Genomic DNA, 24871 nt, shown 5'->3' with positions numbered 1-24871 from the left:
CAGCAGCGGATGAGCTGGATTTTATAGTCAGGTTTGAGGAGGAAGTGTCTGATTTACTTAGGGCTAACAGATTGGTTTGATCGGGTATGACGTTTACATAGCGCACCGGGAAGTCTGGTTGCCCCACCCTAATCTTATTATGCAAATGGGCTTGCCAGTTGATTGGCGCCATCTTGTCTGCTCCTTACTGTACAGGTGGCTGACAAAGAAAAGGGAAGATGGAGCCACCATCTTGAACATGATTGACATAGCTGTGGGTATCTATGTCTGCAGCTCGATTTTACAGGCTGCTCTTCGTTAGAAAGGGGCTGCTTTTCATTAAAACAAAAACCGTACTGAGGACTCTCGTACCCTCACTATCTGCAAGTGATTTCTTCTTAACTCCTATATCATCATTATTATAGTGTCATAGGAATCTAGGAAGTGTGATTGCCTTGTGGAGAGAACTTCAGGGTCGCTGGATTTTCTCACCAATCATATTCATTTCATTCCCTGTTTACCTGTTTAATAAATGTTGAGTGGCTACTATGTGCCCAGTACTGTGCAGGGTGCCTGGAATAGGATGGCAAGCAAACCAGCCATGACCTTGCTCTCAAAGAATTGTTCTCTTTCTTTCTTTTTTTTCTGAGACAAGGTCTTGCTCTGTCACCCTGGCTGGAGTGCAGTGGCCTGATCTCAACTCACTGCAACTTCCACCTCCTGGCTTCAAGAGATTCTCCTCCCTCAGGCTCCCAAGTAGCTGGGATTACAGGTGCCCACCACCACACCTGGCTAATTTTTGTATTTTTAGTAGAGACAGGGTTTCTTCATGTTGGCCAGGCTAGTCTCAAATTCCTGACCTCAAGTGATCTGCCTGCCTCAGTGCTGAGATTACAGGCATGAGCCACTGCGCCTGGCCTGTTTTCTTTCTTTTTTAACCCCCACATGAAAAGTTAGGCAGGGATTTTATTTCAAAGAGTTTCTTCCCAAATATTGTGGTGAAACATCTATTCCATTTATGTTTCAGGCTTTTTCATAGATATTACTGTTTCTCTTAGACTGATAGACTTAGGACATCACATGATTCAATGTCAACCTGACTTTTAAGTTCAATAATAGTTTCATTTTTTAAATGTAAAATTGAATAGGAGTAATATCCTTGAACATGTTTCTCCTCCAATCATCGGACCTATTGAGTCTAGAATCCATTTTATTTTGAGAGCTGCAACTACATGTGGTTTCTGTTAATATCTGAAAGTAATTTTTAATATCTGAAGGTTTCAAATGGTGATAATTGTGAAGGTTTCAAATAGCGGAGGAGAGACGCGAACTGTGAGTAGGGAACGTGGATTAAAGGAAATGAAAAGTTGATAATAGGCACTTCATTTTCAGGTTTAAATAAATATTTAGTGAAATAAAGCATAATTTTAAAAAATGGATAAGACATGTATGTACTATTAATGTGTACTAGTAAATGAATGCTCATAGTTGCCATCCAGATAAAGAAACAGAACAGTTGAACATCACAGAAGCCCTCGCATGTCCCATTCAAATCACAAACTCTGTATCTTTCTACTGGTAACCATTATCCTTACTTTTGTGATAACCTTTCTTGACTTTCGTTTATGGAGTGTGTGGATTCTTAACACTATAGTTTTGCCTCTTTTTGAACTTAATGTAAATGAAAAATAAATATATATTGTGTGTGTGTGCGCGCGTGTGTGCGTGCTTGCGCACGTGTGAATACCCCTTATTGTTTGAGCTTAGTATTATGTAAGATCTATCCAGGAAGGACCAACCCTAACATTTATGGGGCCCGGGACCTACGTATAGACAGAGATGACATGGTCCACTCCATATCTCTTCCCATCCCAATTCTGCCCTATGCTACAAGGGGTCTTGCAGACACTGCATAGATACCCATACCACCTGCAGGCAGATGACCTTTGCCTGTCCTTTGGACTTAGGCCTGGGTGCTCTACTAGTGGTGTTTGCTCTTGGGATGATAAACCTGAAGGGCCCGTCAGGTTTTTGTATATATATATATATAAAAAATATATACACATATATTTACATATATATATTTTATATATACACACACACACACATATATGTATATTTGTTTGTTTGTTTGTTTTGAGCTAGGGTCTCTCTCGTTCGCCCAGACTGGAGTGCAGTTGTGTGATCTCAGCTCACTGTAATCTTCACCTGCTGGGTTCAAGTGATTCTCCTGCCTCAGCCTCCTGAGTAGCTTAAATTACAGGCGTGTGCTACCATGCCTGGCTAATTTTTGTATTTTTAGTAGAGACTAGGTTTCACCATGTTGGCATGTGAGCCACTATGCCCGGCCTCTTTTTTTTTTTTTTTTAAGAGACAGGGTCTCACTATGTTGCCCAGGCTGGTCTTGAACTCCTGGCCTCAATAGATCCTCTGTCCTTGGTCTCCCAAAGTGCTGGCTCAGTCATTATGTTCTTTACTGCTATCCATTGCAGTATAAAAAGAATAACAGTTTTCCCTCAGAATGTTCTTGGTGAAACAGTAACAATTATTATTTTTATTAAATCTTGGCTCTTGAGCAAATGTCATTTTAATATTCCGTGTGATAAAATAGCAATGTCACATAAAGTACTTTTACATACTTAAGTACTATGGCTGTCTCAAGGAAAAGCAGTTGTGTGATTGTCTTGAGTTTGTAAGTGGAACTATTTTCATCGAGCACCATTTTTACTTGAAAGAACAAAGTATGAATATGAATGCAGATTTGGCCATTTGGCAGATTTTATTTATTTATTTATTTTTTCGAGACAAGGTCTTGCTGTGTCACCCAGACTGGAGTGCAGCTCACTGCAGCCTTTACCTCCTGGGCTCAAGTGATCCTCCTGCCTCAGCCTCCTTAGTTGCTGGGACCACAGGTGTACTCCACCGTGCCCAGCTAATTTTTAAATTTTTTGTAGAGACGAAGTCTCACCATGTTGCCCAGGCTGGTCTCGAACTCCTGGGCTCCAGCAATCCTCTCGCTTCAGCCTCCCAAAGTGCTGGAATTGCAGGCGTGAGCCACGGTTTCCAGCTTGCCTTTTCGTATGTTTATTGGGTTGCTAAATATGTTCTTATTTGAAGTGCCCACTTGTTCAAGTTTTTGTTCACTTTTTTATTGCTGTCTTTATAATTTTTTGATGACAAGAAATACATTTAAATTAAAGGCAGTTTTGTCAATCTGCCTTATGTTTGGAATTTGGTGTGTCTTTAAAGACTCTTTTTCTGACCTTATATTATAAAGACATCCTAGAGTATTGATGTTGTCATTCAGAGTTAGGTCTTTAATCCTAGAAGCTGATTTTTGTATGAAGTAGGAGCCCAATTTTTTTCCACCTATGTATACCCAGTTTTCCCAGGACCATTTAAAAAGACAGTTCTTTCCCTTCTGATATGTCACGATGATACCTTTGTCATGTACACATGAGTTTGCTTCTGGATCTCTGTTTGTGTTCAGTTGTTTTACTTCGCTGCATAAATGCCACAGTCTTGGTCTCTCAGTCATTGTAAAGAGCCTTGCCTGCTAGGAAAGGTCCTTCCACTTTGTTCTCCAAGAGCGCCTTGGATATTCTTGGTCATTTTCTTTCCATGTAATTTTTAGATTTAGTTTATCAAGTTGATAAACTTTTGTCATGCAGGTTGTTAAAAGAAAATAAAATGCCCTAATGTGATTTTTTTTTTTCATTTGGATTACATTGAATACATAAATCAATTTGGGGAAAATCAACATCTTTATAATATTGAGACTTTTTATCCATGAGCATGAAATTGCTTTCTACATTAATAATTTGGTAAAGTTTTATATTTTCCTTATGGATCTTTCACTTCTTTTGTTAGATTTTTCTCCACTTAAGTAGTCTATCTTTTAATTCTACTGTAAATAGTGTTTTTATTTTCTAACTGCTGCTGTTACATAGGAATATAATTTTGCATCTGGCCAGCTTGCCTAAACAGTTGATTTCAAAAGATTTATCTGTCAGATTTTCTGAGTTCTCTATCTCTGTAATTGTATCATCTATGTTTTATGATCTATGACGGTTATATTTTTTCATCTCCAAGCTGATATTTTAAATTTCATTATTCTTGCTTTATAGTGGTTGTACATACTTAAAGTGGTTGCCTTTACATTTTACCATTAAGTATAACGTTTGTTGCGAGCTTATTATAACTGTCCTTTGTCACTCAGGGAAGTTATCTTTGCTTTTTAGTTATCTAGGAAACTTTAAAAAATCATAAAAGTTAGTTTAATTTTTTCAGATGCATTTGCTACATCTAATGAGATGATCATATAATTTTTTCCCCCATAAACTGTTAATATAATGAATCACATTAATTGATTTTTTAGAATGTTAAACCAATCTCCATTTCTGGGATGAATTCAACTTGACCATGTTGTATTAGCCTTTTGTGTATCTTGCATCTATGTTACTGAATGAGATTATCATAATCTTTACATGCATTTTGAAGCCATGTCATTAAGTGCATACAATTTTTATTAAATTTTTAGTTGACAAATAATTGTATTTATTTATGGAGTACAATATAGTGTTTTGATATATATTTACATTGTAGAGTGACTAAATCAAGCTAATTAACATACTCAACACTGCACATATTTATCATTTCTTGTGGTGAGAACATTTGAAATTTAATCTCTTAGCAGTTTTGAAATATATGATACATTATTATTAACTATAGTCACCATGCTGTCCAATAAGTCTTGAAAACTTATTCCTCCTGTCTAATTGAAATTTTGTTCTCTTTGACCAACATCTCCCAATTCCCCAACCCCTAGACTCCTCTGGTAACCGCCATTCTACTCTCTACTTCTCTGCTTCCATCATTTTGACTTTCTCAGTCCACATATAAGTGAGATTGTGCAGTATTTGTCTTTCTGCACTTGACTTGTTTCACTTAGCGTAATGTCCAACAGGTTCCTCATGTCACTGTAAATGACAGAATTTTCTTTTTTATAGCTAAATAACATTCCATTGTGTATACATACCACATTTTCTTTATCCATTCATCTGTTGGTGGACAGTCAGGTTGCTTCTATATCTTGGCTATTGTGAATAATGCTACAGTAAACATGAGAGTACAGATACCTCATACTGATTTCAATTCCTTTGGATGGGGTCCCCAAACCCTGGGCTATGTACCAGCAGTGGTGTGTGGCCTGTTAGGAACTGGACCGCATAGTAGGAGGTGAGCAGCTGCGGGTGAGCATTACCACCTGAGCTCCATCTCATCTCAGATCAGTGGCAGCATTAGGGTCTCATAGGAGCATGAACCCTATGGCGAACTGTGCATTGCAGGGATCTAGGTTGTGCGCCTTTATGAAAATCTAATCCCTGATGATCTGAGGTAGAATAATTTCACTTGGCAAACCTCCCCACACTCATCCCTGTGGAAAAATTATCTTCCACAAAACTACTCCCTGGTGCCAAAAAGTTGGGGACCTCTGCTTTTGGATCTATACCCAGAAGTTGGATTGCTGAAGCATATGGTAGTTCTATTTTAATTTTAATTTAATTTAGTTTAATTAATTTTTTGCACCTAGGTTGGAGTGCAGTAGTGCAATCATAGCTCACTGCAGCTTCCAATTCCTCACCTCAAGCCATCCTCCCAACTCAGCCTCCCAAAGTTCTGGAATTACAGGAACGAACCATCTCACCCAGTCTTATTTTTAGTTTTTGAAAGAATCTCAATAAGTTTTCCATAATGACTGTACTAATTTACACCACTACCCTCAATGTACAAGGGTTCTCACATCCTCACTAATACTTATCTTTTATCTTTTTGATAATAGCCACTCTAAGTATGTATAGTTTTAAAATTATGAAGTTTAAATTGAACCTTAGGAAGTTGCCGCTCTGTTGCCAGGCTAGAGTGCACTGGTGTGATCTCGGCTCACTGCAATCTCCGCCTCCTAGGTTCAAGCAATTCCCCTGGCTCAGCCTCCCAAGTAGCTGGGACTACAGGCACACACTACCATTCCTGGCTAATTTTTATATTTTTGGTAGAGATGGGTTTCACCATGTTGGCCAGGCTGATCTCAAACTCCTGACCTCAAGTGATCCAACAGCTTTGGCCTCCCAAAATGTTGGGATTACAGTTGTGAACCATCGCACCCAACCTTGAAGTTGCCTTTTTTATCTTCAGTAGGGCTTCTTGGCTTAAAGTCTTTCGTTTTATAAATAGTAATGGAACCTTGCCAGTTTTATTTTAGAAATTATTTGCAGGTCAGGTGCAGTGGCTCATGCCTGTAATCCCAGCACTTTGGGAGGCCGAGGCAGGCAGATCACTTCAGCCTGGGAGTTTGAGACTAGCCTGGGCAACATGGCAAAACCTCGTCTCTACAAAAAATACAAAAAATTAACTTGGGTGTGGTGGTGCGCACCTGTAGTCCCAGCTACTCTGGAGGCTGAGGTGGGAGGATTGCTTGAACCCAGGGGGTAGAGGTTGCAGTGAACAAAGATCTTGCCACTGAAGTTCATTCAGCCTGGGTGACAGAGAAAAACTCTGTCTCAAAAAAAGAAAAAAATAATAAATAATAAAAAGGAAAGTATTTGCATATCTTTTTCCGTCTTTTTGATTCAGATACTGTCAGCTGAGTCCAATCTAACAAACTTATCTTTTAACTGAAGCTTTAGTCTTCTTATATTTAATAAACCAATAATATATTTGCACTTAAATAAAACATCTAATTTTGTGCTTTTTAATTATACATGATTTGTATTTCTTTTTTTCTCACGTAAGTTTTTAGGGTATACATCTTTAAAGGCCTTACTTTTCCTTATCATTCAGTTTAACTTATTTTCTAATTTCCATTTTTGTTCTGGGACCTATGGTTTATTTAGTGGTGGATTTATTTTCCAAAATATGGATGGCATCCAGTCATATTTTTGGTACTGATTTCTGGCTTATCTTGTGGTTGGAAAATGTGTGAATTCTACAGCTGGTCTGTGTAAGAGTTCTCTCTATGTCAGTTAGGGAAGTTTGTTGTTCCTATTGTTCATATCTTCCATATCTTTACTGAGGGTTAGCCTGTTTGTTCTATAAATTACTTAGAGAACCTGTGTTAAATTTTCCAACTAAAATTATTGATTTTTCTCTTTTCTCTGTATTTATCAGTATGTATCTACTGAAGTCTTTTCAAATCCCTGCTCAGTGGTTTGTTGGGGACAGCACTTTGTTTGAGGGAGGTGACATGGCCTAACGTAGTATGGTCTTGAGCTGCTTGATTTCTGTGATTTAGGGACTGAACCAGCTCTAGTCACATCTGGATTATCTACTATCCAGTATTCAAATGAACAAGATTAAATGAAAGGATATGGGGGTACTCTTTGGGGGCCACAGTGCCACAAGGCCTTTGGTTTCAATCTCCATTGCCTAGGGAATTAACCTGTGCTGCGTGATTCTAGAGTTTTCTTCCTGCTCCCTTAAATAACGCCTAAATGTGTTATTCAGCAGTGTGGCTCCTGCTAAGCGGAGGAGAACTCGGAATTCCTACCAAATTCTGATAATAAAACAACTTTCCCCCACCTCAACCATTGTTTTTACCAGTCCAGTCAGCTGTTAGCTTTCCTGGATTCAATGATCTCAAGTTGAGGTCAAGGTCAACAGCTTTATGGGATGAATAATATGAGCGCCCATAGGAAAGGCAGTCTCTTGAACACAGGGGTTGTTTTCGTGTAGTTACCCTCTAAGATTTTTTCTGTTTTATCTCCAGTTATTTGAAGGATTGAAGGCATTTCGAGGAGTAGATAATAAAATTCGACTGTTTCGGCCAAAACTCAACATGGATAGAATGTATCGATCTGCTGTGAGGGCAACTCTGCCGGTATGTAAACGTAGGAGTTTCTTTTGTGTTTCTTTTAATGTAATGAGTCATGTTGTTGACCACCAAATAATAATTTCTGAATAGTTAGATAAATATTCAGTCAAACCATATGAACCATATGAACATTAACATTATTTCTGATCTATCTTAGTTAGGTAAAAATACAAGAAAATGGCCGGGCACGGTGGTTCACTCCTATAATCCCAGCACTCTGGGAGACTGAGGTGGGCAGATCACTTGAAACCAGGAATTCGAGACAGCCTGGCCAACATGGTGAAACCCCATGTCTGCCAAAAATACAAAAATTAGCCGGGTTTGGTGGCACATACCTGTGGTCCCCTCCACTTGGGTGGCTGAGGCATGAGAATTGCTTGCACCTGGGAGGTGGAGGCTGCAGTGAGCCAAGATAATCACATCACTGCCCTCCAGCCTGAGCCACAAAGACTGTGTCAAAACAAAACAAACAAACAAAAAAACCAAGAAAATAATATCACTTGGCAATGCCACAATTTTTTAAATCAGTGTCAGTGGGGGATTCATATGCATGTGAGAGATGAAAGAATAAGGAAGAAAAATGTATCTCAAACTAAAATAACATTTGAAGACCACATGAAATTAATATTGAAAATGGAAAATATGGTGTGCAGCACAGGTAATTTGGGGATATTTTGCCTAATTGCTTTAGATGCTAGCAAGATATAGTAACTTAATTATTTCGATATTTTATCTTAAGTAATGTTTTGAGATAAAAATATATGAAAACAGTTTCTCATGGCCATTGAATCGTGGCTGTCACAGTGTTTGTTATGGAGCAGAAATCATTGTAAGATGGGTTAGATTTTTTTTTTTTTGAGGCAGCCTTGCTCTGTCATCCAAGCTGTAGTGCAGTGGCACAATCTCGGCTCACTACAACCTCTACCTCCCGGGTTCAAGTGATTCTTGTGCCTTAGCCTCCTTAGTAGCTGGGATTACAGGTGCATGCAGCCATGCCCAGCTAATTTTTTATTTTTATTCTTAGTGGAGACATGATTTCACCATGTTAGCCAGTCTGGTCTTGAACTTCTGGCCTCAAGTGATCTGCCTGCCTCTGCTTCCCAAAATGCTGGGATAACAGGCATGAGCCACCGTGCCCAGCTTCAGGGATTTAGCCCAAGCTGCGCATTCAGGAAGCCCGAGGACAGCTAAATCCAAATGCTCTTCATTCCTCTGCCTATTTTTGTAACCCGCATTTCACTCACCTCCTTTGGAGGCCATAATATAGTAGCAGAGGGGAAATTAAGGTAAATTCTTTGGACTAGGTCATAGTTTCGCTCTTCTACCCATTACAGCTAGATCACTGGGAAAAGATCTTTAAAATGGGGCCAGAAGGAAAGGGAAGTAATATTTGCTATACATCAATTTTGCTACCAACTGTGTTATGTGGTTTCACAATCCTTATCTGTGTAATCACAGCAGTAAGGCATTGCTAAGAAGGTTATTCGTTGTACAGTTTATTAGTGCCTTTGTACAGAGAAGAAAACAGTCCAGAGAGATTAAATGACTTGTATGAAGTCACACAGAGCAAACGGACAGGGCACGAAATTAGATCCAGGTTTTTTTTATTTGTGGTCAAGTTCTCTTCTCACTGAATTCTGTCTCTAGACAGCAATACCAGGGGCTGAGGCAGGTGCTACAGGGTTCACCTATGTGATTGGCAGGCCCAGTTTCTATAACATTACTAGACTACTATTGCTGTTACAGGTTAATATTTAAATAGACAAATTCTGACATCATGAACTTTACTCAGATGCTTATAACTGACTCATTTCTACCTTAGGTAACTCATCACATCCCTGAAAGTACGTTTCTCTGCCTTGGAAGTGAGCAGAGACTATTTAAATTATTTTATAAACTATCACCCATCTAGTAGATGTAATTTTTTTTTCTTTAGAAATGAAGTGCTCTTTGCGTTTGCCCATTTTCCTATTGGGTTATCTATCTCTTCACTGACTTTGGGGATATCCAAATATACATACCAGTTAAAATCCTTTGTTGAGCATGCTACCAATAACTTCACCCTGTTTGTTGCTTTCACATCTTTTGAAGAATAGAAGTCCTTAAGTTTCAAATAGTCACATTTTATCCATTTTTTCCTTTATGATTTGTGTTTTACAGCTCCTACTTAGGAATCCTTTCCTACCTTAAGATCACAGAGATATTTTGTGCTTTTTAATAAAAGTCTTAGTATGTTGTCACATTTAAGTATATCATCCAATCAGAATTGATTTGGGGATATGGTAAGAGGTAGGGATCTAATTTCTTATCTTTCACATGTAGATGGCTCATCATCCCATCACAATTTTTGGGGGGAAAATCACAGAAAAAATGGTTTGGTTTTTTTATTACTTAAAAAGCTTTTTCTATTGGTACCATAAATTTACATATTTATGAGGTACATGTGATGTTTTCATGCATGCATATACTGTGTAATGATTAGAATAAATATGAAATAAATAAATAAAAATTGGGCCGGGTGCAGTGGCTCACGCCTGTAATCCCAGCACTTTGGGAGGCCAAGGTGGGTGGATCACGAGGTCAGCGGTTCGAGACTAGCCTGACCAACATGGTGAAACCCCATCTCTACTAAAAATACAAAAATTAGCTTGGCATGGTGGCGGGCGCCTGTAATCCCAGCTACTCAGGAGGCTGAGATAGGAGAATTGCTTGAACCCAGGAGGCGGAGGTTACAGTGAGCCGAGATTGTGCCACTGCACTCCAGCCTGGGCAAAAGAGCAAGACTCCATCTAAAATAAATAAATAAATAAAAATTAGGATAATTAGGATATCCATCACCTCAAACGTTTATTTCTTTGTGTTGGGATTATTATTACTTTTTTTTTTTTAACAGTCTAAATGCTTCAGTGAGGATCATTTATTATTGTCACATTATGAGAAAATTCTGTCATTTGTTATGTTTTTAATTCTTTCAGGTATTTGACAAAGAAGAGCTCTTAGAGTGTATTCAACAACTTGTGAAATTGGATCAAGAATGGGTCCCATATTCAACATCTGCTAGTCTGTATATTCGTCCTACATTCATCGGAACTGAGGTGCAAACTGACTCCTTATTTTGGGGTACTTTGCTGGGCAAATTATTATTGGAGGTAGCAAACATTTTCTGTAAAGAGCCAAACAGTAAACATTTTTTGACTTTGTGGCCATATAATTTCTAATAAGAAATTAGATCCCTACCTTTTACCATACCCCCAAATCAATTATAATTCGATTGTATACTTAAATGTGACAAAATACTAAAATGTTTATTAAGAAATACAAAATATCTCTGTGACCTTAGGTAGGAAATGAATTTTTTTTTTTTTTTTTTTTGAGATAAGGTCTCTCTCTGTTTTTATTTTTATTTTTATTTTTTCCCACTTTGTCGCTTAGACTGAGGTGCACTGATGTGATCATGGCTGACTGCAGCCTTGACCTCCTGGGCTCAAGTGATCCTCCTGCCTCAGCTTCCCCAGTAACTAGTACTACAGCATGTGCCACCATGCCTAGCTAATCTTTAAATTTTTTATAGAGATGATGTCTCACTCTATTGTCCTGGCTGGTCTCAAACTCCTGGCCTCTAGCAATCCTCCCACCTTGGCCTCCCAAAGTGTTGGGATTACAGGCGTGAGCCACTTCACCTGACCAGAAAGAATTCTTAAACTCTGCCATTTCAGTACTAAAGCAGCCACAGACAGCACATAAATGAATAAATGCAGTGCTGTTTGCCTTGCCCGATTAAGACTAGTCATGATATTCTAAGTTTACAAGTGCAGTGCCTCCCATTGTGGCAGCACTTCTCTGAGGTAGAAATCGTTTTAAAATTTTGGGGAGGGAGAGCTGCTACTTTTCATTTTCCTAAAGTCTTGGAATTACTTGGCATGGAGTGAGAATGGAGAAAAATGGTGAAAATAAAGTTCACATAGAAAAATGGTGAAAATAAAGTTCACAGTGGGAGTTAAGGAAGGAAATTGAAGAGCTGGGATGGTAGGTTTAAATAACATGACCTTATGATTTCCTGGTGGGTCACAGTCTCTTCATTGGGTGCCCTTGTGAACAAAGGCATGGATTGGGTATACCTGGAGGGGCCAAGGCCTTTGAGTGGGTGAGTGTGTTTATATGAAGACCCTGTCACTTGTCTCTGGTATCTGCTAGGCAGCGGTGGCTTGAGAGTGGGTGATATTGAGGGATAATTGATGGAAGGAGATTGAATGTGGCTGGCGGGTAAAGAGAGTGGGAACATATGGAGACATTCGGAGTAAGAGAGTGAGGTAGGGCGCTTTTGCTATAGCCTAGCCATTCTGTTCTCTACTAAGTGTTGTGGGGTTACCAGGTTTTCTACGAGGCTGTATGAATGCACAAGGTAGAGAAATATATAGGGCCATGGAATAAATACCGAAATGTTTTCTTTGGTATCCTTGATACCTTTCGAAAGCCTTTTAAGGATCTAGATAATAAATTTTGTGAATTGCAGTCTCTCTGACAAGTTTTAAAGAATAGGGACAATTTTAAAAAGTCATCAACTTTCATAAGTTTTTTGACATTTTAAGATAATTGAACCTTTTTTCTTTCTCCAACTTTTAAGTTCCAGGGTACTTGTGCAGGTGTGTTATATAGGTAAACGTGTGCCATGGTGGTTTGCTGCACAGATCAACCTATCACCTATTAAGCTCAGCATCCATTAGCTATTCTTTCTGATGCTGTCCCTCCTCATGCCCCTCCCGACAGGCCCCAGTGTGTGCAACTTCCTGCATGTGTCCATGTGTTCTCATTGTTCAGCTCCCACTTAGAAGTGAGAACATGCAATGTTTGGCTTTCTTTTAATACTATTTTTAACTTTATGATAGGAAGAAGTACTTTTTAAAGTTGGTTGAAACATTGTTACTGATCTTAAAGCACTACCTTCCAGTTATTCTGAGATACTTTCTCAGTCTAAGATCTGATACTCCTATTCCTGGTTTGTTGAGAGTTTTTGTCATGAATGGATGTTCGATTTTTGTCAATTGCTTTTTCTGAATCTCTTGACATGATTATGTGGTTTTATACTTTATTACATTATTAATGAATGAATTATATCAATTTATTTTTGGATGTTAAATCAACCTTACTTTCCTAAGCTAAATCCTACTTGGTCATTGTGAATAATCCATTTTTTTATCTCTTGCTGTATTCAGTTTGCTAATGTTTTAATAAGTTTTGTGTCACTGTTCATGAAATATATTGATCTAGTTTTCTTTTTTCTTTTTTTTTCTTTTTCTTTTTTTTTTTTTTTTACATCTCCCTCCTCTTCCTCTTGATCTAGTTTTCTAATACAGCTGCACTCCAACTTACAATGGTCCTACTCAGGATTTTTTGACTGTATGATGGTGTGAAAACAATATGAGTTCAGTAGAAACTTAGAGTACACATACCATTCTATTTTTACACTTTTAGTACGTATTCAATAAATTATGTGATATAATCAATATTTTATTATAAAATAATACAGTTTTAGATGATTCTGCCCTACCATAGGCTAATGTAACTGTTCCGAGCACATTTAAGATAGGATAAGCTAAGCTATGATGGATGTTTGGTAGGTTAGGTATATTAAATGAATTTTCACCTTAAGGATATTTTCAACTTAGGAAGAGGTTATTGACTTGTAACCCCATCACAAGTTGAGGAACATCTATGTATCTAACTCCATGATTTAGTAAATTCTTCAGACTGCCAAAATCCTATAATCTAAAGTTAGACAAGATCTTAAATCAGGTTTTGTGGTCCACCTTGTAGTCATGATCATTCCCACTATTAGGGAATTCTTAACTTTTGCATTTGAATCACTGAGGTGTTATTTAAAATACACATATGGAATCTAATCCCCAGAGACTCTGAGGAGATCTGGTGAGCGATTCTGATGTCCGCCCACATTCAAGAACCTTAGCACAAAAGCCCTGCCAAGTGGTTCTCTTTCACTATACACTCTATCAACTTATGTACTTGAACATACCTTGGACCTCAAAATCAATAATTTTTAAAAATCGACTTCCTAAGTTGTGAGGTAAGAGTTGAAGGAAATAAGGAACATCGTTTGGGGAGTCAACATTATTTATATTTGGTGGTATATTTATATCAACTATCATTTTCTAATTAATGGTATAGGCAGAATAAACCATCACTTGTGATTCAGAAAGAAACACGATACAAATAACATTCAGTAATGTATATGGATTTAAATAGTTCTGCCCCCTACAGATGTTACACAATTTATGTTGGTAATGATCAATCATTAGGTTTTCATAGTGGCTACATTTGATATGTGAAATACTGGCTGGAAGACTGGTGCTAGTAGCTCCAGGTTTGCTGGGATTCTTTCATCAGAGATGACTAGCTTTTGCTTGTGTTTTTATGTTACTTGTTTTTATGACGGGTATATCCTGTCATTGTCTTCATAGAATAATTACAACTCTGTGTCAGTTATGTTCTTGGTTTTTTATTTTGTTTTGTTTTGTTTTATTTTTTGGTCTTGTCTTGCTTTTGGCTGACTTCTATATGTTTTTCTTTCATGTTCTTTTCATAGTTAGATTAACTGGGTCTTACGTCCAAAAGATATTTTGATTTCTTTGAATGAATAAATCTATGTTAGGCTACTGTATTAAGTTTTATAAATACCTAGTTGATCACTTGTGTCCGGTCTCTGTTCCCTGGTATGGTAGTTACTGTGTGTATGGAACATTGAGGATTCTATAATGGACACAATTGTTTTGGGCCCCAGCCCAGACTCAAATCTAAATGTGTAGAGCCAGGATCAGAGACTCTGCATTCAACAAACGCTCCAGAGATTTCATAACCACTTTTAAAGGAATCACCATCCCAAACCTTGTTAAGGAATGAAATATATGTCTGCCAGTAATTTCAGCGCTCTAAATCATTGAAAGTTGAACTTTTAATGGCACCAAAGTGGAAATATTTATGTAATTGAAAACTAAACTTCGTCCTAATGGCAGTGATGAGTTCACTTCCATAGGCCCTGATACAACAGTCTAATATTATTGTTTTTCACACTAAATAAGATTCAGTCGCTGCCATATAATTAGGGAGTGGCTCTGCTACTGGAGTTAAAATATTTCATTATGTTTGCCAAGCTCTGCCTCTTTACATATTTTATAGTTAACTGATCCTTCATTTTTATTTTATTTTATTTTATTTTATTTATTTTTGAGACAGAGAGTCACTGAGTTGCTCAGGCTGGAGTGCAATGGTACAATCTTGGCTCATTGCAACCTCTGCTTCCTGGGTTCAAGTGTTTCTCCTGCCTCAGCCTCCTAAGTAGCTAGGACTACAGATGCATGCCACCATGCCCAGCTAATTTTTGTACTTTTAGTAGAGACGGGGTTTCACCGTGTTGGCCAGTCTGGTCTCGAACTCCTGACCTCAGGTGATCTGCCCACCTTGGCCTCCCAAAGTGCTGGATTACAGGCATGAGCCACCATGCTCGGCCCCCTTCATCTTTAATAATCTTCATAGATACATACTTGTACCAATGTTTTTGTGCAGTTCCTCATGATCAATAATTAAAACAATTACTAAAATCCTTATAGATTTATGATGATAATAAACAGAAGTGTATATTACTGAAACATGTTTAATTAACTGTTCATATATAACCAGTGAGTAGGGATTGTCAATTAAAAATGCCAGGTTACCAGTGCGTGGAAAGTTGAAGAAAAAAACAACCTGAAATTCAGAATACTCCAAAATCTGAAACTTTTTTTTTTTTTTTTTTTTTTGAGACGGAGTCTGGCTCTGTCCCCCAGGCTGGAGTGCAGTGGCCGGATCTCAGCTCACTGCAAGCTCCGCCTCCCGGGTTTACGCCATTCTCCTGCCTCAGCCTCCCGAGTAGCTGGGACTACAGGCGCCCGCCACGTCGCCCGGCTAGTTTTTTTGTATTTTTTTTAGTAGAGATGGGGTTTCACTGTGTTAGCCAGGATGGTCTCGATCTCCTGACCTCGTGATCCGCCCATCTCGGCCTCCCAAAGTGCTGGGATAACAGGCTTGAGCCACCGCGCCCGGCCAAAATCTGAAACTTTTTGAGCACTGACATGATGCTCAATGAAAATACTCATCGGAACATTTCAGATTTCATTTTTTCAGATTAGGGATGCTGAATTGGTAAGCGTAATGCAGATTAATCTGAAATCTGAAAAAAATCCTAAATCAAAAACAGTTTTGGTCAGAAGCTTTTTGGATAAGGGATAGTCCAAGCTTTTTGGACTGAAGCTTTTTGGATAAGGTATATCCTATAATACATAAATACATAATACAGGATAATAACTGACCTGAATGTATAGCATCAGTATGGTACACAAATATTTAAATCCATGTACTTTGTTGGTTGTTATATTATATAAACTTCTTGTAAAAAGTTTAGAGAGTAAAATCATTCACATTACCAAAAGATTTCTCATATTTATAAAAAGGATTATAGTAGCATTTAAATCAGTATCTCCTAAAGTATTTATTTATGGGTTGTTAAATCTAAAAGAGAAGCTACAGACTGGAGGGCTCTAAACTACTGCTGATTACATATCAGTTGGGAATTAAGAGAAAATCTCAGATCATAATATTTAAATAAAAAACATTTACATGAATGATTTCTAAATTTTCACTTTACTAGACAAGAAACTAAAATTACATGACTGTCATGTTCAATATTGGATACCTAACAGCACTACATCCAAAGAAGCCAGCTTTTACTGATTTTAACCTCGCTCTGTTTAGTAACTCCATGCAAGTACAGTGGTATAAACACATGTGTACACACAGACCCAGACCTTTATTTCCTTGGGGATTCTGGTACGTGTAGAGGTGCCTTGATCATAGTCAATAGCAGAAATATGCACAACCACAAGCTCTGAAATTCCATTTGATCGTTGCTCTTAGCCTTCCACTTTTTAGGCATATCTCAGTCCCATTTCATCCCACTCTCTCCATTTGGGAGGTGGTAGAGTGAGACAATACTAAACTATACCAGGGGTGGGAATACGTGTCTTTGAAAAAGGTAGCATCTGATGCTAGAGATAGCCCTGGAAACTGTCAGGAGTTAGCCCACCCGGCACCTGTGACCAGATCCCAGGCTATCCACCACAGATTTGCAAGCTACCTGCACATTTGACTTTTTCAAACATACTCAAAGACAAGCTGACTTTGGCTAATGCAGAGGTTGATTAATTCCTCAAATTGAGTAAACTTTGTACTCCTATGCTTGGATTGTCCATAAGTACGTTTCTGGAGTTGAGCTCAACTAGAAAGAAGCTGTCTGCATTTAGTTAATACCAGCACTGGATGCGCACAATACAATTTGAATAATGTAGAGCAACATTTTAATCATCTCTCATAAGCAGTTCCCCCATTTGCAACTTCCTGGGAAATCTTTCATTATGAAATGTTCATTAGAAGTCCCATTTTAAAACCCTGCTGCCATTTTGTGAGTGGGCAGAAGAAAGGCTGGAGATCAGGTTTGTCAGTCTCAAATGGTTCACTCCTTCATTTCTGGTTCACTCCACAGGGAACTTAAGGACATGTGCATTTCATAGACATGCCTTTCTTTTCCTTTTATCACCTTGTTTTAAATCTTAAGATTGCACATACCATTCAGCCTGTAATCATATCAATTCCCATGAAAAAGATTTTCTTTATTAACTGCCTCTATTTGTGCTTTTACATCTAATCATCTTTTTCCTTTACAATTAGTTTCTATGAACAGAAGAATCTGAAAGATTTAAAGACTAGTTAGCACAGCAGCAATTTATAAATCGTTAATTTGGGTACTGTCCATACCTTTAATGTGTGCTTTTTCATAGTCCTAGTTGAAATACATATACATATATATATATTCCATTGTTCATAAATAATATTCAGTTTTATTTGCATAACTCAATATATTTTATATTAACAGCTCCCTTTTTAGTGTCTTGAGACATTGAGTCTGTTTTTAGAGATACAGCCCGTTTGCCTTGATTTTAGCCTGTTATAGTCAGCTTATTATTATCTGGCCACTCTTACCAATGAGTACCATCTTGAGGCTGTTCTTGCTCATTTCAGCTTTTACAGGGGATGTTTTTTACTCTTTGGAGTTTTGGTACACCAGGTTATTAATTATGCTCCTCATTCGTGGTACTTCCATCATGGAGCATATAAAGTCCCTCTCTTTGTTTTATTCTCTTCTGTCTTCATTCACCAGTCTCATTTCCTCTCTCTCCACTAGAAATCATTCTCATGTATCAGATTAATATTACTTTGGCTTATATGTGTTTTTAAAAATCTCATCGCTTTTTATACATGTAATTTTAATTTATGTAAATGAATTTGTCCTACAGATTTCATTGTGTTTCTTCCCTTTTCCGCCCAGCGCTGTGTGTTCCATTTCTATCCAGTCTACTATGTGTACATCAAGTCCGTCATTTCTGACTGCTGCATAGTTCATGATGTGAGGCATCTTCTACATTGTATCCCAATTCCCTAACTGGAATCCCAATTCCCTGCTGCCTCACACAATACTCCAGTGAACAGCTGGAAAATCATACAACCCAAGGAATTATTGAAAGTGATTATATCCCAGCAAAAGGCTCAGGCCCATCTTACACTTCCACCCCAGTAAGGTACTGCTACTTTTCAGGAATGGCCTAGTTTCCTTGGTGAAACTGGCATTTGGTCTGTTGTCATCACTGTCCCCTGGCATCTGAAGTGACCCCACATGTCAGGCACTGTGCTCAGTGCTTTCCATGCACTAACTCTGATAACAATCTTTTTTTTTTTTTCTTTTTTTTGAGACAGAGTCTCCCTCTGTTGCCCAGGCTAGAGTGCAGTTGCATGATCTCAGCTCACTGCAACCTCCACCTCCTGAATTCAGGCGATTCTCCCGCCTTAGCCTCCCCAGTAGCTGGGACTACTGGCGTGCACCACTGCACTGGGCTAATTTTTGTATCTTTGGTAGAGACGGGGTTTTACCATGTTGGCCAGGCTGGTCTTGAACTCCTGACCTCAGGTGACCCACTCGGCCTCTGAAAGTGCTGGGATTGCAGGCATCAACCACTGAGCCCAGCCTGATAGCAATCTTGTCAGCAGGTGCTGCTGCACTATTTTAGGGATGTGGAATTGAGGTCCAAAGAGGTGAAATAAGAGCCTGTTATGCTTTTAACCTCCATCCTGCAACATCTCTTATATGTCGGTGCCTGCGTTAAGTCTAGGGATACTGTGCTGAGCAAAAACTATCTTCTTGCTTTCACAGAGCTCGGTGTCTGGCAGGGAGTCAGACTTTCGTAATATAAACCCACTAAATGAGTGCATATTGATGGCGGTCACTGCTGTGAAGAAGTGGAAGTGGTTAGCATGGAAACATAGCCCTGATGGGGGCGACTAAGTTCTTTCCCATCTCATTCTACTATGTCTACTTTCATTTCTACCTTTTTCTTTTCTGAGCTATCAGCTTTCTTGCTCTCAACTATATTTGATGTATTTAACCAGATTTTGTATATTGTATTATGTATTTTATAACATGTATATATATCATATAACATATACATACATACATACAGCCAGTGAAATCTCAAGTTCAATTACAATGCTTCTAAGTTTAGGACATTCATTTTCATTTTGGCAGAGAAAATACCTGGTAAAAAATTCGAGTAGAACCAGAGGTATACAATAGATGGGAAGTTTCCTTTTCACTCTCACACTTTCCTTTCAATCCAGGGTTCTACAATTCACCTCCTTCCAAGCAATTCCTATTGCCACCTTTTCTTATACCCTTTCAGAAATACACACACACACACACGCGCGCGCACGCACAGAGACACACACGCACCCCCTTACATGTATTTGTACGTTATCTCTCTTTTTACAAAATTGGCAGTGATTCTTTGTCCTGTTTTTGCCACTACTCAAAAATTTTAAAACAAATACCCATAAACATACAATTTAAAGAAAAGAATGAAAGTGAAAATCTATGGACCCAACACATCATTAAAATGAGAGCATGATGAGTACAATGGAAAGGCTTTGTGTACCTTTCTCCTTTGCCTACCTTCCCTCTCCAATAGAGTCAACTATGTTGGGGGTTATAGCAGTTCCTTCTTTATGTCCCCCCATCTCCCATCTGGTATGACATTCTGTTTTACTACAGATGGACATTTTGGCAGACGTATGTAGTTGCTTCTCTTTGGTGTTCACCTAGGAGTTGAAATGCTGGGTCACAGGATGTGTGTATGTTTTGCTTTAGTAGATACTGCTGTTGTAGGACTTTCTCCTTAGTTTAGCTAAAGATGGGGTCCTTGTCCCACGGCCATGAAAAATTAGGCTCGCAGGCAATTTGAAAGGTGAGAATAATGGAATCTATTGGAAAAAAAGGGACACGGACTCTCCACAAAGCCAGGGTCCTGCTAGTGTGCTTCTTGCCTTGCAGATTGTATCCCAGGTACCACCCAGGAAGAGGAGGGGCCAGGCTCCTCCCCACTCTGAACGGTGTGAACGTCTGTGGCTCCCCAGTGTGCAGTCCTCCTGTTGTGCAGGCCGGTTGGAGTTTCTCTGGGGATCCCTTCCCACCTGGCTCTCTCACTGCCATACTCCCAAAGTGCTTATACCAGTTTACTCTCCCGTCAGTGGTGTATGTATTTGCTTCGTTTCTTTGCCAATACTGATCCTGTCTTACTAACTTTCTCATTCTGATGTGTACAGTCTTGTGTTATTTGTCGTTTAATTTCCCTGAGAACAAATTATGTTGAGTACCTTTTCATATGTTTACTAGCTACAGAAGTCCTCTTGTGAAGTGACTTTGCATGTCTTTTGTCTTTTAAATTTTTTGCATCTTTGTATATTCTAGATATAAATCCTTTGTCTGATATACCTATCACAAATAACTTCCTAGTCTGTGGCAAATGCTATGTTGGATAAATGTACTGCAAATAGCTTCCCAGTCTGTGGCTAGCTTCTGTGTCTGTGTCTTGCTTTGTTACTTTCTTTCTGGTATCTTTTGATGAACAGAAGTACTTAAATTTAATGTAGTTAAATTTTTATGTTTTATAATTTTTATGCATTTTAAAGAAATTTTTTGTTACTCCAAGGTCATACAGGTTAAAGAAATTCTTACTCCAAGAACATTCTTTTAAAGTTTTGCTTTTTTTCATTTAAAAGAAAACCATATGAAAGTGAACTTTGTATCAAGTAACGGATTCAATTTCTTTTTTTTTCTACTTAGAGACCAAGTTGTCCCATCACCGTTTATTGAGTGGTCTATCCTTTCCTCTCTGATTACAGTGCCAGTTTTGATATGTCAAGTTTCCATAGATGAAGAGTATTTTGGGGCCTCTATCTGTGCCTTCCTTTTTAAAAAATATAAACAGTGGTGATACTATGAACAATTTTGTTTGTATTGTTGTTTTTTGCACTTAAAATTTGTCTTGGAGATCTTTCCATTTTGGTACATATGGATATACCCCTATTTTTTTTTTTTCCATTTTTCTAGATGTGGGGTATCCATTGGACATATGTACCATACTGAATTTAATATAGAATGTATAAATTACAAGACGTAACATTATTTTATACACTTGTGGAGAATCAAACTGCCACACAGTACTTTCCTGATCATCCTGAGTGATTCATGACTTAGTTATACTAGCCTCTTGTTTCTTTGAGGTGTATGTTTTCTGAGGGAATCTGCCGTTTCTCCTGCCATCAGTTGCATTGCTTGGCTCGTGATAGGCATTTTTATTTTTGCATGTAACTTTGTAACAAATGCTAACACAGCTTTATCTTTCTTTTTCTTTTTGTTTTTTGAGATGGAGTCTTGCTTTGTTGCCCAGGCTGGAGTGCAGTGGTGCGATCTCGGTTCACTGCAACCTCTGTCTCCCGGGTTCAGGCGATTCTCCTGCCTCAGCCTCCCAAGTAGCTGGGACTACAGGCACGTGCCACCATGCTTGGCTACTTTTTGTATTTTTTGTAGAGACACAGTTTCACCATGTTGGTCAGGCTTGTCTCGAACTCCTGACCTCAGGTGATCTGCCCACCTCGGCCTCTCAAAGTGCTGGGATTACAGGCGTGAACCACCAGCCAGCTTTATCTTTTTAAAGGCTTCTTCCTATTGTGGGTTTCATTAGAGGGCTTGTTTGTTGCTTTGCAAGAAAACATCGACTTGCTTTTGTTTAATAGTCTTATAAATATTTGTTTCACTAATGTCAAATACATGCCATGCTCCTGCTTTTGTGCTTTTCTGGGCAGTAACTTTTCTTCTCAGTGCTAAATCATAAGTTTTTAAAGACATTTAGCATGGCACACTCAACATGCGTCACCAATACCCATAGCATTGGAAGTATCATCAGTATCAACAGCTGTGACCATGTTTGGCAATGACTGCTTTGCCGTAACTGCTGCTTAGCCAATAACAATTGTGGTATGCTGAGTCCAGATTTCAAACATGTTAAAAGTAAAAAATATATATATTTTAGAGTCTGTAAAACATGGTAGCATAAATTATATAACCAGTCTCTTACTGATCTTGATCAACCATATACCACAAATATAAGAACTGTTACTAGTAAATTGAGTAAAGCAGGAAAATTAAATTTGGTCTCTTGTTGATCAACCATTAGATTGTTGATACAACCATTATAATGTTGATCAACCATTATATTGTTGATACAGTTATATTTGGTGTATTTAACCAGATTTTATATATTATATATTTTATAACATGTATATGTATCATATAACATACACATATACATACATACACACAGCCAATATAATTTCACTCTCAGTCTCTTGTTAACCATTATATTGTTGATACAACAAATATAGCAACTGTTACTAATAAATTGAGTAAAGCAGGAAAATTAAATTTGGGAGCCTTAAAGATGTAGGCTTTCTTCAAGAAATGTATGTTATAGTTATATCTATCCCCTGTTGCGCATGAAGACATACATTCAAAAATACTTATTGCGGCTCCCACAATTTGCTGATAGGTTGGATATGGGTGTGAGAGGAGAGATACTGTTTTCCTTCTGGGGGATGGCAACTGGATAGTAATCAGTTACTAAGATGGAGAAGAATGAGAAAGAAGGCTTTTTTGTTTGTTGGAGTGATATGGGTAGAATAAAGAGTTAAAACAGCCATGTCATGTAGGTACTATAGTTAGACGTGCAAGTCGATTATTCAGGGGAGAGTTTGGAATTTGAGGGATAGATTCTTGTCTTAGCGTAAAAATGCCTTTGAAGGTGAGAGACTAGATTAAGTCTTTAAGGGGAAAACTGTAGATAGAGATTAAAAGAAAGCAAGGACTAACCCCTGGGGCAGGTCAGCATTTAGAAGAAAGGGAGTTTGTAAAATGCTGAGCTGTCTGAGAAGTAGCAGCCTGCAACGTAGAAAGAAAAACAAGAGGTTTAGTAGACTGGAAGCCAAGTGAACCTGAAAACCACGAGCACCTGTGGCAAATCCTACTCATAGGACCAGTGAGATGAGGCTTGCGAATTGACTATTGGATTTGTCAGTGTGGAAGGCCTTGGTGATCTTGATAAGCATGGGTTAGCAGGGTGGTGGGGTTGCAGTGTTTGGGATTTGAGAGAGAATGAGAGGATGGGTAGCTATAATGCTGAATATGTACAAATGTCAGGAGGAATTCTGCACAGTGGGACAGAGAATGGATGCCTCTCTGGAATGGGACATATGCTAAATGGAGTGTGTGTCTTAGATGGGAGCTATTGTGGCATATCTTTAAGCTAATAGTAATTAGCCAGAAGGAAGGGAAAACTGATTGTTAAAATGTTCAGAGATTTCTCACACTCCTATCATAGTTCTCCTTCTGAGGGTGACCATGTAAGCAGGCAGTGACATGTGACTAAGGAGAGCAGCATCCAACCCCCACCTTGCACAGTCACACACATACTGCTCCATCGACACCATGGTGTCTTGGTGTGAGCTCTTCGTTACCTGACTCAATATCTTTTTCCTCATCTTCTCAGCTGGGGTTAGATTTGCCTCTGTTAGGTACATCTTCATTGCAGATGTTAGCATCCTATGTGGTCTTATTTGTCTTTCTATTCTAGGGCCAGCACAGTGGGAGGCCTAGTCAACTGAACCAGACTGGATATAACCACAAGGTCAAAGTCAGGAGCCAGTGAGGAGATCTTGGTTTTGAGGTCATTCCTGGTGCAATAATAACCATCCAGTGGCATTTTCTTGTCACCTAGAGAAGGCATCAGCAAACTTTTTTTGTAATGGTCTTATAGTAAATATTTTTGGCTTTATAGGCCATATAGCTATGCACCTCTGCTTTTATAGTACAAAAGCAGCCATGGACAATTCATAAATGAATGAACATGTTCCAGTAAAACCAATAAAAACAGGGAGCACGCTGAAGTTTGGTGCCTCCTGATCTGGAATCATTCCAGAAAGCAAAATAAAAGCATGGCTTTTTTTTTTTTTTTCCTTGAGATAAGGTCCTGCTCTGTCACCTAGGCTGGAGTGCAGTGGTGTCATCATAGTTCACTACAACCTTGACCTGCTGGTCTCAAGCAATCCTCCCACTTCAGCCTCCTGAGTGTCTAGGACTACTGGAATGTGACACCGCACCTGGCTAATTCTTAAAGTTTTTGTATCGATGGGGTCTTGCTATGTTGCCAAGGCTCGTCTCAAACTCCTGGCCTCAAGTGATCCTCCTGCCCCAGGACTCCCAAAGTGCTGGAATTAAAGGCATGAGCCACTGTGCCCAGCCAAAGCATGGCCTTTCTAAGGGTGACTCATTGTAGCACCTCCTGAGTACTTTCCTATCAAGTATCCTTGATCACTTGTTTAAATATTCATTGTAAAATTCATATTTAGGATTGATTCCAAGTTTACCAACCTGTATTTCCCAGATAACTGGCATAATAATTCTTACCTTTTTCCCAAATGCTCATTTTCCACTCTTCAAATGTTGAGTGTTGACTGAAGTTCTGTGGTCATGTT

The 24871-nt window shown here is 38.6% G+C and overlaps 1 protein-coding gene across 4 annotated transcripts in view; it reads left to right on the top strand.

Annotated features, from left to right (window-relative positions):
* Positions 1-24871, top strand: part of BCAT1 (branched chain amino acid transaminase 1) — a 138479-nt gene that overhangs the window by 61657 nt on the left and 51951 nt on the right. For 2 of the 4 annotated variants that reach the window (XM_025401549.1, XM_025401548.1), the window contains exons 4-5: positions 7745-7855; positions 10825-10944. In XM_025401549.1, the coding sequence (XP_025257334.1) occupies positions 7745-7855; positions 10825-10944 (231 nt within the window). The remainder of the gene's footprint in view (positions 1-7744; positions 7856-10824; positions 10945-24871) is intronic. The other 2 variants (XM_025401551.1, XM_025401550.1) reach the window with 1 other exon arrangement.

The sequence above is a fragment of the Theropithecus gelada genome, chromosome 11 (genome assembly GCF_003255815.1).
Source record: "Theropithecus gelada isolate Dixy chromosome 11, Tgel_1.0, whole genome shotgun sequence".
NCBI classification, from domain to species: Eukaryota; Metazoa; Chordata; class Mammalia; order Primates; family Cercopithecidae; genus Theropithecus; species Theropithecus gelada.
The sequence above is the reverse complement of the archived record's forward strand: the minus strand, read 5'-3'. Positions and strand labels throughout refer to the sequence as shown.